Genomic DNA, 19,623 nt, shown 5'->3' with positions numbered 1-19,623 from the left:
ATCACTGAGCACTTTACACAATTTTATAAATGGAGAAATGAAGTTAAGTAAATTCTAAATAGTCACACTAAAAAATTAGAGATAACAGAATATACCAGTCTAATTCTGTGATCAGAAAACCATGGGAATTGAATTTATATTTATTTCTTCTGCATAATCACTTTATGCAAAATTAGTATAAAATGAAAATGTCAAGCAATTTATGAATTCAAAGAAATGTAAATATTGTTACTGCTGAAATGAATGAATAAGGACCACTAAACAATTATGAACTACCTTCCCATCATCCTGATTCCTAAACATTATTCTTTAGTTGTTCTAAACCTATTTTCAAAATTTTCTTCTCCAGAGTTAGAGTTAGCAAAAGTAATACTTTTACATTAAACTTTAAATCTAATAGAAATAGTAACTAAATGGCTATAGTCAAGCAACAGAAAAGAAAAACAAAGCAAAAATAATCACCCACTAGTTTTATCTTTGTCAAACATTAAAGCTGAAAGGGATCTTAACATCTCCTTGTGTAACTTCCTTACTTTACAGATTAAAAAACCAAGACCCAGGGGCCAGCCCAGTGGTGTAATGGTTAAGTTCGCATGCTCTGCTTCAGTGGCCCAGGGTCTGCAGGTTCGGATCCCATGCGCAGACCTACATACCACTCATCAAGCCATGCTGTGGTGGTGTCTCACAAAACAGAGGGAGGCTGGCATAGCTGTTAGCTCAGTGACAATCTTCCTCAAGCAAAAACAGGAAAATGGTCAACAGATATTACCTCAGAGCCAATCTTCCTCACCAAAAAACAAAAACAAAAAAAAAACAAGCCCTGAGGGTATTTACATGGCTTACCTAAATTCACATGGCTAGTTATTGGCACAGGTAGGACCAGATTCAATATACTTTCATCAAAACAAGCCTTCCTGCCTCTCATACTATACAGCCTCCCACCTGTGTGTGTGTGGGGGGGGGGGGGGGGGTGGGGGGGGGGTGGGACTGCCAAACATTATTACCTAATTTTAAATTAAATATATTTCACCTGTGCCATATGTAAACCTACCTATAGAAATCCTCAACATTTGCGTAGTTTAATAAGATAAAAGGAAAAGAAGATAAACTGTATTCATTATCTCGAAGATTTAGCCATTCCAAAATTAGATAATCCAAATGAGAAGCCATGAAGTCTTCTAAATTTCTATATCCAAAAGTTTCAGAAACTTTCTCTAAAACCTGTAAAAGTCAAAAAGAAATCAATGCTTTAAGAAAACAACAAAATAATAAATCATTTAAATCCTTAATACATATTTACAGTATGACTTGGACTCATTCATTTAACTTTTCTATACCTTGATTTACTAATCTATGAGATGGGGATAATGAAAGTACCTACTTCAGCAAGACTAATTGAAAAAAATGTATTTACTACAATTATCACAGTGCCTGGAACAGAGGAAACCCTTAAATGAATAAAACCAGAAAAATATGTTATAATTTTCAACATCTGATTTTATTTCAAAGGAAGGTCTAACGTAAAATAAAATTCTCAGCCCTAAATTCAAATGAGAAAAACCTAAATGCTATATTCAACTTACACTAATAATTAGGTAGTGTAATAATCTACTTAAAAAAAAAGGAACTTTTTATTTTAATACTGAGAGGTAAAAGGTTAACTTGTCTAAGACTGATTACCCATAGGTTAGCTTTCTACTGTAAAGCTCCATGGAAACCATGCTGGTAGAATGATAAACGGTTTATCAGACCACTGATCTATCACTGGTTCATCATGTAAAAATCTACAATGGAAAGGCTTGGAAATTTCCAAATGATGAATGCTGAGGTGGTGGAATAGAGCAGAAGCGAACATTCTACAGCACTGTGCTGATGTAATTGCAAGGCTAGACCCTAGTCCTCCTTTCCTAACCATGCAACTTAAAAATATCACAGCTCTGAAATTTGACTTCTGGACCTGCTAGATCCCAATGTCCCGTCCCAGAAGCCACCAGGCAAAATGCTTGCTACTGCTCTTTTCTCCATGTGTTTCCCTCAATAAATGCTATTCCAGAGAGTCTGGTCTGTAAGCTAACAGGTCATTCACCCTTGTTAGTTCAATAAATGCCTTGTGAAATGCTCTTAAACTGAATGTAAAAAATGACACCGCGTACAAGTTATTTAAAGAGTTACTGCTTTCCAATATTCTAAACTTAAAAAATAAAACTGTCTCCAAATCCCTAATAAGTGCCACTTTAAAAATCTAGCTTAAACTTTTTAAAATGTTTAAGTTACCCAAGGAAGATTATAATAAAAAATATTCATCTACACGTACCTTTTTAACAAGGTGAGGTTCTAATCCATCGTCTTTCACAGACTTGCATAGGGCAAACAAAGCCTGTTTTTCACAGACAGGGCTACAGCATAAAACCACAGCTATCATCATCAGTAAAACAGCTTTTCTATTATAAATATCATCCAAAAGTTCAGGGTTCTCAGCTCTCTGGGACTTCAAAATAATTTTAAAAACAATAATGTAATGTAAATATTTAAACATTACAAATAAACCAAGCAGGCTAAAATCAAAGTACACAGTGACAACACCTAAGCAGCCAGTGAACAGTTTTAAATCCTACAGTGATGGAGCTGACAGTAGAGACTTTCAGAAAATATCAAAGTTTCTAGAGTAGGAAAGACCGCTTTTGACAAGATCTTATGGAAAGAATTGCCAAACATTTCAGTGAAGTAGAAAGCACTTTAATAAAAAAAGAAACTAAGAAGGTGAGAGAGATTAAAAGCTTCTCTTCAACTACCATGTATACCTCCTGAGATGCTTATTTTATCATTATGATACCCTGATAGTTCTTTATACTTTTAAAAATATTGTCATATATATTATACAAAAAGCCCAATAAAATCATGCAACTAATTAGAATAAGTGCTTTTAGTTTAACAATCATTATAATATCCCAAGAGATGCATACATTTTTTGACTAGCTATACTTGACAGAAATTTCTCTTCACATTTAGAAAACTCTGCTACTCACTGATCCTAGTTCTATTTTTTTGTACAAGAAAATGTCAGGACCTAATTCTGTTACTAAATGGTAATCATTGACATATTGAAAATAGCTATGAGGTTCCCACTAAGTCAACTCCTTCACTTAATCCTTTTAAGAAATAGATCTACAGACTCTAACATCCTAGTTAAAAATCTACTTTTACTTGGAACCAAACCCAACATGCTAGCTTCCTCTAAAATGTATAGAAGACCCAAGTTCTTTTTATCAACTTGTTCTGACAGTATTCTTCTATTAATGACATCTAAGACAGAATTTGGTTTCTTGATAACTACTACAATGCTGATTCATACTGTGTTCTCAAAATGTAAAACTTCTTAGGTCTTTTTCCAAGTGAACTGCTGTCAGGTCAGTATTTTCCCTTTGCACACGACGAACTGATTTTAAAATGTATATTATCTCTACTAAATTTTTTATTATTTGCACTCACCTTTCCAATCTATTAAAATCCTTTTCTAAATTCACATTCTTTCATGCAACTGTCCTTTTCAATTTTGTGCTATCACGGATTACAAAGTGATTTGATTAACCACCTCATGTACTTGTTATAAACAATCAAGGCACAAATAATTGAAAAAATAAATTCAAATACTAAGACAATTTTTGCCATTTTAAGAAAAAAATTCTCTAGAGAAATATGCAAATCACAAGGTTCAGTAACGAACACCAAGATGATTTGATCTTCCCTGTTAGAACATTTTCCTTAATCCATTTCTTCCTATTACCACTATTCCCTGAATTAGCTTTTAGTCAAATCTTTAAAAAAAAAGTTTTTTAATTAAAAAAAGCCATTTATAGTCCCATAAAAACTCAGTAAATTTTTTTCCCACAAAAATTCTACATGTGAGTTGAACCAAAAGAAATTGCCATTATTTGACCAATTCTGACCATAAATAAGGCAATTTCAATCAATTCATACAGATGTTTTAGTCTAGCTTTATATTGTAAATGATAGGATACAACTGTCTCAGGCCAACCTTAGTAAAGTATATAAATAAAGAAAGCATGCAATAATAGCAAATAGGCATTAGTAAAATTACCACTTGTCTCATTCCTTCTTGAGCTTTCAAGTATGCATTTTCAAAAGCTGTTTGCTGAAGCTTCAAAGGAAGTGCTTTCAATAACCTGGAAGAACTTCCTTGTTCCATATCCTGGAATAATCTTTAAGAAAAAAAAATTAAATAAAAGCAAACAGCGAAATAATTTTTTACCTTAAACTTTACTTTCCAAAGCATAGCACAGGACAAAAATAAATCACTCTATGAGACCTACTAACATACTAGGTCTTCCATTTAAAGAGGTTCAGATCAACTGCTTAATATTAGGGTCTTTACACATACTCCTTTTTTCTCCTAAAACTGAAAAGGTCTCAACAGATCTTTTAGCTTATTGCCCAAACCTGAATAGCCCTGAACTCAAACTAGCCAGAAAAGAAAAACTGTCCTCTGGTCAAACACCAATTAGAAGAAGCCACAGACTCCTATGTCAACCTGTTCTATTATCAATCACCCTGAAAGTGGATAGCTTAATGTGTTGATGTCCCATTTAATTTTTTTTATGTGATGGCGAAGAGCTGATCAGTGCCTTTTGCATTATATCCTATCATATTTAAAGACAACAATTTAATCACTTTTTCCTTTGTGCTTTTTTAGTAATCAAAACTTGAACATTTTTCCGTGTTATTCTGATTCCTCCAGTTTCTCTAACCTCTCTTAAAATAGCCCAGTATTAGATATCTAACAAATAAACAACCAAAAACAATAACAAATACAATGTTCATGCCATTCTTGAATTTATACATTTTTGAATCTTAAGAGATTTTTCAATGCCACCACTACACTGCTTTATTACATTCAACTTAGGGTCCTCAAAAACCCCAGATCTTTAACTTCAGTATATATCTGCTATCTTGTAAGGACCTGAAGTAAAGCACACGTTCATTAGCAATCCTTACAATGCACTATGGTCTTAGTGAAAAAAGGCTCAAACCTAAGGAGTTAAGACACAAATTCTGATTTACAGAATTTATATCCTAGCTTATATCCTAGGTAAATGTATTAAAATACAATATTTCAATAGTGATAAATGCTATAGAGAAATAAAGCAGAGAGGTCCTTTATTTACAGGGAGTGAGAGGTGGCGAAGGCATAAGTAGGTTGCAATTTAGAGTTTTAAAATCAATTTAATAACCTCATAAACATGCAGTCCTTAAGAAATGAATATTTGCTTCTTCAGGTACTCAAACACAAGACAGATTCCTATGACAGAATCAGTCCAATGCCTAATTGTGTGTTCACTTAAGTAAAAATCATTGTAATCAGCACAATGTAAAATGTGCTAATTTTCGTTTAACATATTCATATAAAATCACAGTAATACCCAAACATTCTATATCTCCCATAAGTTGAAACAGACACACGTCCTTCAACTCAACCACTTACTAGCTATATGGCACGGAACAAGTAATTTTACCTCTCCAAGCCACAAAGTTTTCATTTAAAAATTGGAGAAAATAATAGTATCTAAGTGATAGAGTTGTCAGAATTAAGAGAAAACATAAATGCCGGGCATAGAGCATATGCTCAGTAAGCATTCGCTATTTTCAATACCATTACTGACTTATGATTGCACGAGACACGGCACCGCTATCTGCAGTGTTCCAGACACTTCACAAATACTTGACCCATTACCTGTTGATTGACTCTGCAGCCAACATGCGAACTTGGTGATGATCATCAGCAAGAAATTGCGGAAATATTTCATTTACAGGAAAGTTGTTTCCCTTTACCTTAAGAATAGCCCATTTTGAATAAGGATCGGCCTATGGGAAAAAAGTAACTGAGGCTAAATATGAAATATTAAGAGAAAAATCACCCATTAACAAACAGAAACAAGGCCTGCTTAAAAAATTTCAGTGGAGACCTTACTAATGCTTAATGTGGAATAACTCACCTCAAGCAAGGTTTTAAGGCATTTTACCAGTGCCATTCTTACAGAGAATGCGTATTTCCCCTCCTTTGTTAAGCGCCTGAAATAAAGTGTTCCGATGTCAAATAATTATTCCAATAAAAGCACAGTCAAAATAATCACAAGACATTAGGGTTATTCTAGGTTGCTTCTAAAATTTATTTCCTTGCTAAATTTAATTCTCATTATGTGGCATACATCAATATCTCACCTTTCTAAAAAGTGCAGCTAAAAGAAATTAGTTTGAAAAGGAGCTCATTTTAATGTACATTATTTATTTTATAGGATTATGCCTCATGTGGAGGCTATCATACTTCAGCTAATCACATTAGAGTAAACTTGCTTTAAAAGGACAAAAAATCTTAAGTTTTTCTTGTTCTATCAAAGATTTTAAAACCACATTCTATACTGATTCAGAAGTCCTTACAATCAAATGATATGAAGGTTCTAAGTTACATATATATGCTCCTCTGTAAGTACCATGGTGTTACTCAGACTGTGAATATAGGGCATGAAATAACCAGATGATGCTAAGACCAATTTGTTCACTTTAGGAACATGAACAATTCAATTTTAGGCTCGTTGCACTTTGCCTTATTCACCTATAAGTCAAACTTCTTATGTGATTCAAAATTTAGACAGAAATACACTCAACACACTTTAGAAAGCCAAGCCTTAAGCAATAAACAATGTAGTTCTTCAAGTAATTAAGGAGGGAAACACTAATTACATTCTACTATTGTTAAAAGATGTATAAATAATTACATTCGAGAATTAGAAGAAATCACTAACAAAGAAATGCAACATTTGCATTTGTATCCAGAGGTAGCAAAAGAAAAATCAGAAGTTCAAAAAATAGTCTGTTCCTACCAAAATACTTCAATCACTCTTAGAAACTGTTCTTGAGCATCCTTTGTGTTCTCAGCATCCATATTGCCTTGACGTAGGTTCATCACTACATGAAGAACATGGTTTAAAACTGTCTTACAAACATCTTGGTCACGGCGATAAAAAGAACACACATTGCTGGAGTGGAAAAAGTTTAACTTCATTATAACAGAATGTATCAATTATACTAATTTAAAGTGAACATAACATATGGTTTTAATTTCTTACGATAGTGGTTTCAGAAGTTCAACAACATCTTCCATTGGCAAGGAATATTCTTCTCCGGGCAGCTCCTTTAAAAGCACTAGATACTAAGATAGTAGGGAAAACAAAATCAGGGGTTTTTTCCTAGATCATTTACTTAAATAAGCATATATGTAACCATAAATTCATATATAGATGCCCAGGCACACACACAACAGTGAATGTCTAAAAGATGCAGTACAGCAAAAAAGAGGTTTGAAGTCAAACAGAGCTGGATTCAAATCCCAGCACTACAACCTATTAGTTGTATGATTAAAAAACCTTCATTGTCATCTGAGCCTTTGTACCCTCACCTATAAAATGGTTATAAACCACATATCTGGTTGGATTCATGTGAGGATTAGAGGGAACAAATGTAAAGGTCCAGCACTTATTGTAGGAATTCAATAAATGATAATTGTTAATTAACACTGTTGGGGTTAAAAGCCTGAGCAAGAATCTAAAACTAATACAGTTTTATTAATATAAAACTAATACAGGACATATGGAGTATGTTCCTACTCTCTCAAAATTATGCTTGGGGATAAAAGTTTAATGGTCAAAAACTATTCTATTAATGAATTTTGGAAAGCAGAGATAATCATGGGCAGGAAAGAAGTCAAATACCCTGACCTCTCTTCCTACGAGGCAACCTCGTAAGGCTCTCTATGGTACTATGGATACAAAGGGCTGTGCAGTAACTATCAGTTATAATGGAGGTTATAACTAGGAAGCCAGTTTCTGAGAGCTACCCAATAATTTTCCACCTGTAGTAGGAAATCAGAAGACTTTTTTCCCTATCTTCTGTATATAGAAAAATATTTCTCACTCCTTCTCAAATATTTTAAAAGAACATTAAATTGGACCATTTTAAATATTTGCCATGAGAGTCATGTGTGATGTTACCGAGTGTCTTGAAGTAACTTTAAACATCAAAGTCTCAAGAAAGTATACAGTCCTCCTCATGGGTGGGTGCTGGAGCCTCGACTAGAGTTTTTGTCAGGGTTGAAACCAAGGGCTCAAACAGAGCTCAATCAAGTATGTTTGCCAGGGCTAGGGCCTCGACCAGCATGTTCACCACGGCTAGAATATGACCAGGGATCTTACCAGGGACTCAATCTGCATGTTTATAACAGGTTCTAATTAGGGTATCACCTGGCTTGTTTGCCAGTTTGTTGGCACTAGGGACATGACCACGGACTCACCTAGCATACTGGCTGGGCCAGGGGCTCTCCCTGTGTGTTCGGCAGTGCTGGGACTAAGGAGATGGCCCACATAGTTGGGAGGTTAGTTACATATAAAAATATTGAGTAAACAAGTAAATGCATTGAGGCTAAATGAGAAGCCAGGTTTCTTACTGCTGGAAAATGGAGCCACAAATACAAACAGAGAAAAAACAAATAAACCCTGTGATGTTGGAGTGGAATTGGAGATACCTATAAGAAGATGGATAGATAGATTGGGGTAGGGCAAGAGGGGGATTACTTCTATAATATTCTCACCAAAGTCTAAGTCTAAATCTAATCATGAGGAAACACGATAAACCCAAAGTGAGGGATTCTATAGAGCAAGTGGCTGTACTAATGAAAAACAGGAAGGTCATAAAAGATAAGACGAAGGAACTGTTCCAGATTGAAAGAGACTGAAGAGACCTGATAACTAAATGCAATGATGATAACATTGATGATAATACTGTGGGTATATAGGAGAATATCATTGTTTTTAGGAAATACACACTGAAGAATAAGGGGTCTCATGTCTGCAATTTAATCTCAAAATGGTTCAGAAAAAAAGATGTCTATGTGTGTGCGTGTGGAGAGAGAGAATAAGGCAAACATGGCAAAATGTGAACTGCAGAAGCTTGTGAAGGGAATATGGAAGTTCTTTGTAGTACTGTAACTTTGCTGGCACTTTGAAATTACATCCACAAAATTTAAAAGCATGCAAACTAAGGTCAAGTCAAGATTCAGACTTCAACTATAATATTATGTAAGTATTATTTTTACATTCAGAATTTGTGGCCTAGTTTAAAATAATTTATAATAATTAATTAAATCTAAAGAGAACAAATCTATCCAAAGTCTATCCAAGTTTTAATGTTTCAGTATCCACCTAAATTTTTTTATAGCACAGTAAAAGAAAAAGTGTATTTTACAACTAGTCTCAGATTCATTTCTCAAGAAGCAATTTCACGTTTTCAAAGGTACAAAGGTACTATGTGATTCTTCTATGTCAGTCCATTACATTTAGCCAGCAACATGAGACAGAATTGAAGAGCTTTTTCATTTCACTTAACTCACCATGTGTAGGTGGAGAGATTTAGCAGGGTCTAGCATGCTAGAATCAAGTAACATCAACAATTTCCTCCGAATATCAGCTGCTCTAAATGACACAGTATTGGTCTGAGCACTAGTTACACACATACACAAGAACTTGAGCATGTCTAAAAAAAGTAGATCTTGCTTTGACAGATGTTCTTCAGCTAAAGGATTTATGGCACCTACAAATAAAAAGGACTTATTAAGACTAAGAGAGGGGCAAAACAACCAGATACATTGAACATTAACTCAAATATCCTCCCCTCTACCAAAAAAAAAGAGATAAAAGTATATAGAAAGTAAAATTATGGTGAAATTGATTACACACTAAAAGATTCAAAATTCTTCATAAAAGGTTACACTAGGATTCTGTCATCAGAAAATAATCTATGGAAAAATCTATATAGACATTCACTGTAGTACTACTAATTATAGGGAAATAGAAAGAAATCTAAGTTTATGACAATAAAAAATAGTCAAGTAGATTATAGTATACATGTTAACTGGAACACTACAAAGCCATTAAAAGGTAGGATTTCTAATGCAAGTAGCTACATGAAAAAAACTTACAAATAATGTTAAAACAGACAAGGTATAAAAAGTCATCTGAATGTTGATGCTGATTACAATTCTGAAAGGGTCTATAGGGAAATAACAGAAAAAGGTTAAAAGTGATGGGATTATGGGTGCTTTTTCACTCTCCTGCTTTCTATTTTCAAAATAATCTAACATATGGTTCTACTTCTTTAGTAATTATTTTAATTCCTCCCATGAAGAATAAAACAGGAAACTAATAAATTCAATTAAAAATCAGAGAAATCTATAGTGTACACAGGGGAACAATCCTAACAGACTACACTGAGGGAAAATGAAATGGGCATAAAATTGGTATCTATGAGGCCATTTGTAATACCAAGTCAACATGAAGAGATAAAAGAAATCCTAATCAGTAAATACGTATTTACCGACAGTACTTTGGTTCTCTCCAGATTCATTTGCATCACCAACACTAACAGTAGGGCAATCATCAAATAGATTCATGGAGGACTGATCCTCCGTCTCCATCAGATTTTTATCAGTATCATCTCGCATTGATTCTACTTCTCCATAGTCAAATGGCTTTTTGGTAAAAGATGCCTTCAAAGAAGAGAGAGAAAGATGTTCAAGTTGGCTTCTTTCAGAAGCATGTTGTAATTAAAATTCACCTAATCAAACAATTCAAGATGTGTATGCCTGAACACTGCAGTATTATTTCTATTAAATGTCTAACAATAGGAAAATGGATAAACTTTAATATGCCTATGCAACAGAATAATATGCAAATTTTCAAAATAATTTCTTACATTAAGAAGCTTTACAACACCCCAAATTGATGAGGGTGTAGGGAAAAGTATAAATTGGCACAACTGTTTTGGAGGAAAGTGACAATATTCACCAAAAAATAAAATTCATATTCCTTCTGAAGAAGCAATTCCATTGCTAGAATTTATTCTACATCCTTCATAGGCACAAATAAAAGTAGACACAAGTATGAGAATCATTACCACAGAACTCTTTCTAATGAAAAAAACTAGAAACCACTTAAAATGTTAATTAAGATCAGATGGGCTAAAAATACATATATATACTATTCCTATATAATGAGATACTATGCTACTGCCAAAAAAAGTAAAGAAGAGCAGTAAGAAGCAACATGGAAAAATGACCAAGATTTATTATTAAGTGAAAATAATCAAGTTACAGATTATTTTCTCATTCAATACACATTTGAGTGTCTACCACATGTGCTAGGCTCTGTTCCAGACAAGAGTATTTGTAGCATAAGCCCACTTGCATGGAAAAAAAATACCACGATAAGAATATGTTGTCTGGCAAGGTTTTTGTTTTTATTTTTAAGGATAGAAAATTATTTTGAATTCTGGTACAGTGTTACACAGAAAGAGGTATGCACGTGGATGATTAGTTCCCTATCACTGTCTATTATTATTTATTGAAAAACTAAAAGCCAAGCACTATGCAAGGGACTGATATTAAGAAGCAATCAAATATATTCTCCCCTAAAACCAAATAACTTTAATTTCCACATTTAAAATATATAAGATGCCATGTATTGTGAGATGTATTTAAAAGATTTCAGTGAAAAAAAAATCATCTTAGAATCAATGAAATACAGTAGTAAAATAAGCAGCATACTTACTAAACTTCTACAAATATCAGCAATATCATTCATTAGCTTTGATGTTAACAATCGTAGGAAAAAGCCAGATGCAATCTTATTTGGACTGTGCTATTATTAAGACAAACAAAAAACCAAGCAAACAAAGAAATAAAAACAATTATTCTTGGTAGATACTTTCTCTATCATGAATGAAGTGTACATTTTCTTTTACACTGTCATAAGAAGCATAGATAAAAAGTTTACTATTTATTATTATTATTATTCATTAAAAAGTTTACTAAGAAGCATAGATAGAAAGTTTACTATTAGGGCCAAGATATAAATTGCTTCAAAAACACTAACCTATTCTCTTAGATTAATAATAACTATAGCACATATCTTTCACTATGCATAAACATTAAAGTAAAATACCAGCCACTGACCCTAAACATAAGCAAGCAATAATTGTAAGTTAGAGTTTATTTTTCCACTTCTCTCCTTTCCCACTTACAGCAGAACACACACTTCAAAACCAAAAACATACGCTGATAATCTTGATATATGGCCATGTACTTAATATTAGGTTTCAAAAATGTTTTTTCCAATTACTATCAACAATCTGGCCTGGCTCAACTACCCCTCAGGCCTGCCTCCAAATCAAAACAAAGATTACACACAGTAGCACTCTTTCTACCAAATAATATACAAGACTACCTGGGCAAAAGAGAGCATAATGTAGGTGCTGGAGTTGTTTATCTTTGTAGTGCTCACTAGTCCTGGTATAGTGATATGCATATCACATGGCTAGGAGTCAAAAAATTTTATTAAATGAAGGAAAATAAGCTGGCAATAAAAGTCACCTATGTAGTTGTACATAAAAGTGGTAAAATAATCTCAGAAACCCTCCTGAAATGGTGAAATTAGTTTCATGAGCAACTCAAGATTACCTATTGCTTTATTCCTCTAGATACTACCTTTACTTGCAATTTTAAATCAGTGTATAAACTTATAAATGGACCAAAAAAACAACACCAACCAGTTATCAACCTCCTGGATAAGCTACACTGCCAAGTAAGAAGAACATCTTACCTTGGTACAGTTACACAAGCAACTTGTACATAGATGCATCATATTTCTCAGTGAAACAATTCTAGATTCTTCATTTGTCTTATTTTTAAACAGAGTGATACTTTCTCCTGCACACTGCATTAGAGACTATTAAGAATAAAAGAAGGGAAAATCCAAATTCTAGTTAAAATTATAGTTCAATGATTGCTTTTTAAAGTTTTACTTAAGAGGTAAAATTAGGGGGCAAGTCCTGGGGCCGAGTGGTTAAGTTCGTGTGCTCCACTTCAGGCGGCCCAGGGTTTTGCCAGTTTGAACCCTGGGCGCGGACATGGCACTCCTCATCAAGCCATGTGGAGGCGGCATCCCACATGCCACAACTAGAGGGACCCACAACTAAAAATACATAACTATGTATCGGGGCGGGGGGGCTTTGGGGAGAAAAAGGAAAAAATTTTTTTAAAAATCTTAAAAGAAAAAATTAAATTAAATTAAAAAAAGAAGTAAAATTAAGTGTTTTTAGAAATTTTACTTGGTTATATAGTATAATTAAAAATTATGAACAATTTTAAATGACACATCTTATATCCTGTTCTCCTTAAAAATCACACCACTCACAGAATAGCACCCAGAAATGAAAATAAGTTTCACTCTTAGAGCCTACTTGATTGACACTCAGTCAAGGATTCTTTAGGATAACTGATCACAGAAAAAACTTAAAAGTACAAATAAAAATCAGTATTTTTGTTAATGAGACTAAATTTTAATGTAATATACTTCAATTACTATATTTATAGTTGGCTTAAAATAATTTTGAATCTTAAGGAAGGACAGATAGTATCATTTCCTCTCAAACTGCATAAAAAAGCAAGAGAAAGAGTTAACCTACATAAAAGTTATGTTTTTCCAAACAAATATACCAATTTTTCCAGGAATAAATTTCATTCAAATTTACCCAAACCTTTATTAGTATACATTCTCCTACCTTGGCTTTCTGGAATAATTCTGATTTATATGCTTCCTCTTCAGCTATTACACCCACATAACGATAGCAGCCAAGAACACCCACCAAAAGACTTGAACACCGGACAAGCGTTTCTGAATTTGTAGTCTTAAAGTAAAACACAAATAAAAATACATATCTTTTCATAAATAATTTTGACTACGATTATCTTTTGTAAGTACAAATTTGATGTTCAGATTAAGAAACAAAAGTTTAGTTAATTAATAGTGGCGTAATTCTGATTATCTCTAAAAACATCTAAGAGAGCCCTGCAGAGTTGTGATAACTAGGATTCTCAGGAAAAATAGCAAAAGTATCTCTTAACGGCCAAGCAAGGTATCTCCTCCTAAAATGGCACAGTGTACTGCTCACACAGGCCCTCAAATATTTGAGGTAGAGAGGAAAGAAAAGATAGGCAAATAAATGTCTCTAACTCTTAGAACATGAGTAGAAATTAGATTCATATAAAGAGACATTAAAATGACATTTTGAGCTTCTGAAGAACAAGAATCTTGAATTATTCAGCTTTTTAGACTGCACAGACTAGCACAAAGTATTTTTGCAGCAAATAAATACCACTTAGCCAGTTTTATAGAATTACGTAAGAATTTTTAACGGTTACAAAGAAAAATAAGATTTTCAGGTTTTTCGCTCCTATGTTGCAGGAAATAGTACTTTAGGAGAAAACATGGAAGACCGTGTTAATTTGTAATGAAAGTGGTCACAATTGTGATCTAGAAGAATATCAGTAATTGAGGAAAAGACAGATGAACAGATACACTGTCCCTTCTGTGACTCTTCAAGTCATCATCCCTGGCTACTGAATTCACTCCTTTGAGTAGCTTATAGGTTTTATTTTATTCAACAAATATTTTATCATTTACCATATAGCAAGGCATCGTGGAAGATACAAAGATTAATAAAAATATACGTGCCCTTTAAGGAACTTACAGCATAAAGGAGCATTTGTATATAAAAAATATATACAAATATCTATGGTACAAAGAAGATGCTAAGTGTCATTTTAAAATAGAAATACTAAATACTATGAAAATTAAAAGTTGAATTCTTATGGCTGAGATTACCTTTTATCAAGGTTTTTAACATAGGGATGATTTAAACACAGAGAAATAGATAGAAAAACATTTTACATAGAAAGAAATGGGAGTTTCCGCAAGAGAATAGCACACACAAAGAGAATTTGTGATTTTTAAGAGGACAAAAGAAATGACTTATGAGAAATTACTAAATGATCTCTAAAATATGGGTGACTGCTAGTTCATGTATTACACTTATTAATCACTCCTCCCTCTTCAAGTGTCCCCAAAATCTATTAGATCAGTTTAAATTATGTTCTTTTCTATTATTGTAACATCTCCCTCCTCTGTATTGAGAGGTTCTTTTTCATCATATAATCCCTATGCTCAAAACCATTACTATTTCCCACTAACCTACCCAAAGAATTATACTTCTTTAATGTCTACCAGAATTCCTGGTACAAAGGAAACACACGAAATATTCTTTAGTTTCCCTTTTTCATGTTACATTCTCCCTATTTGTAGCCATGTTCGGTCACTTTGCTTTTAAAATCAAACCTCTCACCATCCTAAGTGTCTTTCCTGCCTCTGTTTCTCCTTCCTAACAGTCCACCAAAGTTGAATCAAATATAGGCTTCAGTTCTTTTTTAAAATCTCACCTCAGATGAGTAGTTATTTAGAAGTTGTTCTGATAATCCCAAAAGACAGCGATTCAGTGATTCCTTGAGGTTTTGGTGGACAGAAAAGCCTATACTGGGTTGGTGCTTTTCTGTAGCATGTTCTTTCCCAATGGTTAAAAAATCCATCTTGTCAAAAGTTGTCTGAAGAAATAGGTCTTCAACTTCTGAGAATGAAGGCTCATCTTGATCTTTTTGGTGTTTTTCACTTCAAGAAAGTAAGATCTTAAATTATAACCAAATGACCAAATACTTTAGCTCCATATAGCAGCAATACATTACAAACGAAAACATTAATTTAGTGTCTATATTATTCAAAGACTGCTTTATAGCATTAATGGATTACTCTTTTAAATGTTGCTTTTTTCTGGACTTTGATACCTACTTGTATCAAATTTCATTATTCAGCAGCAAATTTTAGTAACAGATGGACAAAAGAAATACAACTTATAATCTCAAAGGCAAATTCAGAAACTATCAAAGAGAAAATATGAATAACACTGGATATAAACACTAAGAATAACATTATCTGAAAACATTTCTCTTTTTTCATCTTTGATTTCTCCAAAATGTAGAATTTTTTTCATCTTATGCCTTCTTGAGGGATATTAGGAATCTTCACGCTAATCAGTCATTTTCAGTCAGTGATAAACATAAGCTTCTTGAGTCAATCAACAAAAATGAAGTCTTTACATTTATTTTTGTTTTCCCTATCCTTGTTTGTTTTAAAGCAAACAAATAGATTTTACTTGACATGCAAAAATAAGTCACATCTTTAAAGAACTCACTTTACACAATTTTTATGTTCTTTTTTTTTTTTGAGGAAGATTAGCCCTGAGCTAATTGCTGCCAATCCTCTTCTTTTCCCTGAGGAAGACTGGCCCTGAGCTAACATCCATGCCCATCTTCCTCTACTTTGTATGTGGAACGCCTACCACAGCATGGCATGCCAAGCAGTGCCATGTCTGCTCCCAGGATCCGAACCGGCGAACCCTGGGCCACTGAAGCAGAACGTGGGCACTTAACCGCTGCACCACCGAGCCAGCCCAATTTTTATGTTCTTAATTTCCTATCATAACCATTCTATTTCTTCCATTGGCAAATGTCACATTATACTAAACAGCATTAAAAAACAGCAAAATAGATCTAAAATTATAGAACACAGATTACAATCATTGAATTAAAAGAAACTTTTCCCTGGCTAATAGTTGTGATTTTTTTAAGTTGATCAACTTAGTTCAAAAGTTTTAAGATGTAGCTACTACTCTGCTAAAATTATCTTTGTAATTAAAGCTATATCTTAAAATAACACATAACTCTATTAGATAACATACCATTCTGGCACACTTTGGAAAAAACTCATTGCAGCTTGACAGTTTTTCATAGTGAGACTCACAAGAATCTTCTCCAGTGCAAGATGAGGAAAATTACTATAAAGGAAAATAAAAATCTTCACTTGGAAGATCAAAAGTCATTTAAAGCATTCTTTAAATTTAAACATCCATGTTTGGCTATAAATCTTGACCTCTAAAATTTGGATCCAAAATTAAAATTGCTTTCATCTGTACTGAATTTCTTAACATCTAAAAGGAGTATTTAAGGAGCATACATTTTATGTTACTATCGTTTTCAACACTTCCTAGAAGCAGAATCATGTTCAGTTTTTAAAGATCATTTCTGAAACCAAAAAAAGATTACAAAATTAAAGCAAATGCACTAGCATCCAGAAGTCTCTCCTCCAGGCACTCATTTCCAACTACCGACTATGGAAAGGCAATGGTTAAGTGGGCAAGCTGCTCCCCACCCTAGTGCTTAAGTCCCATTTTGTCTTTCTCTCATTTTCTTCCCTCCACTAATTTAACATATTCCATCTAGAAGATACTCTTATTATGATTCCAGAATACTCTTGAGTCAGATATATGTTCAGATGGACCTATTTATAAAATACCACAAAGGAACACATAAATGCTCAAAGAATTATACTCATACTCCTTGTGCATATCCCTCTTATTCTCACTGTCTAGACAGACAGGTGAAAATGAAGTAAAAAGACCCAGACTGAGGTGCAGGCACAAAGACACAGAACACTGTAAAAACAAAGGGACCGTTTAATATTTAGGGCTAGTTCTGGAAAATCCTGCATTATCAGTGTAAAATAAAGCCATTTAGTATCAAATAATGGAGGGTACCTTACAAAACAAAACCAAACCAAAAACAGTAGAATGCTAATGAACTCAAATTACCTGTGAAGAATTGGAGGCAGCTCTGTACTGTCTTCAAAGTCATCCTCTAACTGATAGAATAAGAGCCATTTCATTATCAATTCTTTTAAAGAAGAACTTCTATTTACTTCACATATATTCTGTTCCATTCCTGTTTTTACTGTTTCTGGAACTACACAAATGGTCAGGGCCAAAGTCAAACAGCATACTGCAGGACTATAACAAAACAAAGGACAATGTTGTTAAAAGCAAGCTCTTTGATGGACAGAGATCTTGTCTATCTTATTTACTGCTGTGCCACCAATGCTTACCACAGTGTGTGGCACATGGCAGACGTACAGAAAACTTCTGGTGATGAAATGAACACAAAAACCGTAAAAAGTCTGATTACATTTGAGAAGATTCTTAAGAGCTCTTAATCACAAGAGTACATGGTACTACTAAAAAAAATAAGGTTTATGAATATTGAGCAAACTAATTAATTGTCAATTACAGATAAAAGAAATTTACACTTAATTCTTTAATATTGGGCTTAGTAATCTCTCAACGTTTGAAACTAAATTTACATTTATTTATTTAAGACTTCCTAGACAAACAACAAAAGCATCTGAAATAGAATTTAATATATCTTCAACTGAAGTTACAAACTATAAAAATCAGGAAAAATAATATATATACACATATTGCAAAATCCAATACAGTGCATAATCAACTTACAATGAAGGTTTGCAGGCTGACCCAGTAAATAACTTCCAGAATTCTCTATCAACCTCAATTAAACTGCCTTGAATTATGGCTCCAAGTAAACCAAAGTTTTCAGCTTGTATTTGTTCAGAACTTATACCACGAAAGGTAATACACCAAATTTTATTCCAGAGTTTCAATAAATCTGACTTTTGTGAGCTTTCTAGGTTTGATTTCTTGCCTTGACATAACGCAACTTCCATAAGGCATCGTAACACATATGGTGTGCGCTCCCCACGTCGCTGTTGAGGCAGAAGCTGGCATAGTATCATCAGTAATGGTGACAGCTCACAATTAGGTAAACTTGCAGGATATTTTGATATTAACTGGGTTGCAATCTGTAACCTAAAAGAAAAAAAGTGTAATTAATTTGAAAATTATTCAATTCTATCAACAAACTAAAAGGAAATAAATACATAGACATGGTACTCAGAATATTCTAACTGAAGTATCATCATCATCATTTTCCATACTACTCTCAAAATAAACTTGCTATTAATATTTATTAGACCTTACCTCCTAAAGTGGCAGACTGATTGACAACTTTTTGGCTAGCTGGGTAAGCTATCATATTTACCTGCTATCAAAACTTTGAAGAATAACTAAGTTACAAATACTCTACTTCTGAGTTACTGCATCCATTCCCGCTCTTCAGCCACCAGTAACATTCCTTTAAAACAGGAAAACAAACCAAAAAAAGGCCCCAAAAACTGTTTTTCCCTGTCATTAATTCAATTAATTCAATAAATATTTGTGTGAGTTCCTAGAACGTGTGCTACTCAAGAAAAGGAACTTAATCTTATTCATCTCTTTATTCCTAATGCTTGGCACACAACAGGTGTTCAATAGCAAATAACTCTTGACTATAAGGACAAATCAGAGCATCTGAAATAGGCACCCTCAACTATATAAAATAAACATGAGCTTAAGCAATAGGTATCTAAATCAATACATTTTCTCCCCAACTCACTTATATTTAAACATTACAACGACATGCTAAAACTCAAAAGAGCACTGATCAGAAAAGTTTGACTGTAATCTAGAAATTTCTAACTGTCCTTAGGCAAGCTGCTTAACCTTTCTCAGTTTCAATTTTCTTTTTATTAAAGCAAACAGGCTGAACTGGGTGAATTCTAAAGATTCCTACCAGATCTAATATTTTGTGATTCCACAGAATTCCACAATTTATTTATTTAAATAATCATGAATGCTGTATGATACTAAAGAACATAGCAAATAAGA

The 19,623-nt window shown here is 33.4% G+C and overlaps 1 protein-coding gene across 4 annotated transcripts in view; it reads right to left on the bottom strand.

Moving 5' to 3' along the window:
• Positions 1-19,623, bottom strand: part of ATM (ATM serine/threonine kinase) — a 123,995-nt gene that overhangs the window by 80,864 nt on the left and 23,508 nt on the right. For all 4 annotated transcript variants that reach the window (XR_011440277.1, XM_070272153.1, XM_070272152.1 and 1 more), the window contains 16 exon segments: positions 18,355-18,726; positions 17,659-17,853; positions 16,750-16,845; positions 15,398-15,623; positions 13,684-13,809; positions 12,723-12,848; positions 11,673-11,762; positions 10,441-10,612; positions 9,458-9,657; positions 7,143-7,225; positions 6,897-7,052; positions 6,012-6,087; positions 5,750-5,880; positions 4,100-4,220; positions 2,315-2,488; positions 1,052-1,221 (listed from right to left, as the gene is read on the bottom strand). Coding sequence is in view for 3 of the 4 variants with exons in the window: in XM_070272153.1 (XP_070128254.1) it covers positions 1,052-1,221; positions 2,315-2,488; positions 4,100-4,220; positions 5,750-5,880; positions 6,012-6,087; positions 6,897-7,052; positions 7,143-7,225; positions 9,458-9,657; positions 10,441-10,612; positions 11,673-11,762; positions 12,723-12,848; positions 13,684-13,809; positions 15,398-15,623; positions 16,750-16,845; positions 17,659-17,853; positions 18,355-18,726 (2,514 nt within the window). In the remaining variant the exon portion in view is untranslated.

The sequence above is a fragment of the Equus caballus genome, chromosome 7 (assembly GCF_041296265.1).
Source record: "Equus caballus isolate H_3958 breed thoroughbred chromosome 7, TB-T2T, whole genome shotgun sequence".
NCBI lineage: Eukaryota > Metazoa > Chordata > Mammalia > Perissodactyla > Equidae > Equus > Equus caballus.
Note: the sequence above shows the minus strand (reverse complement) of the source record. Positions and strands in the feature narration are given on the sequence as shown.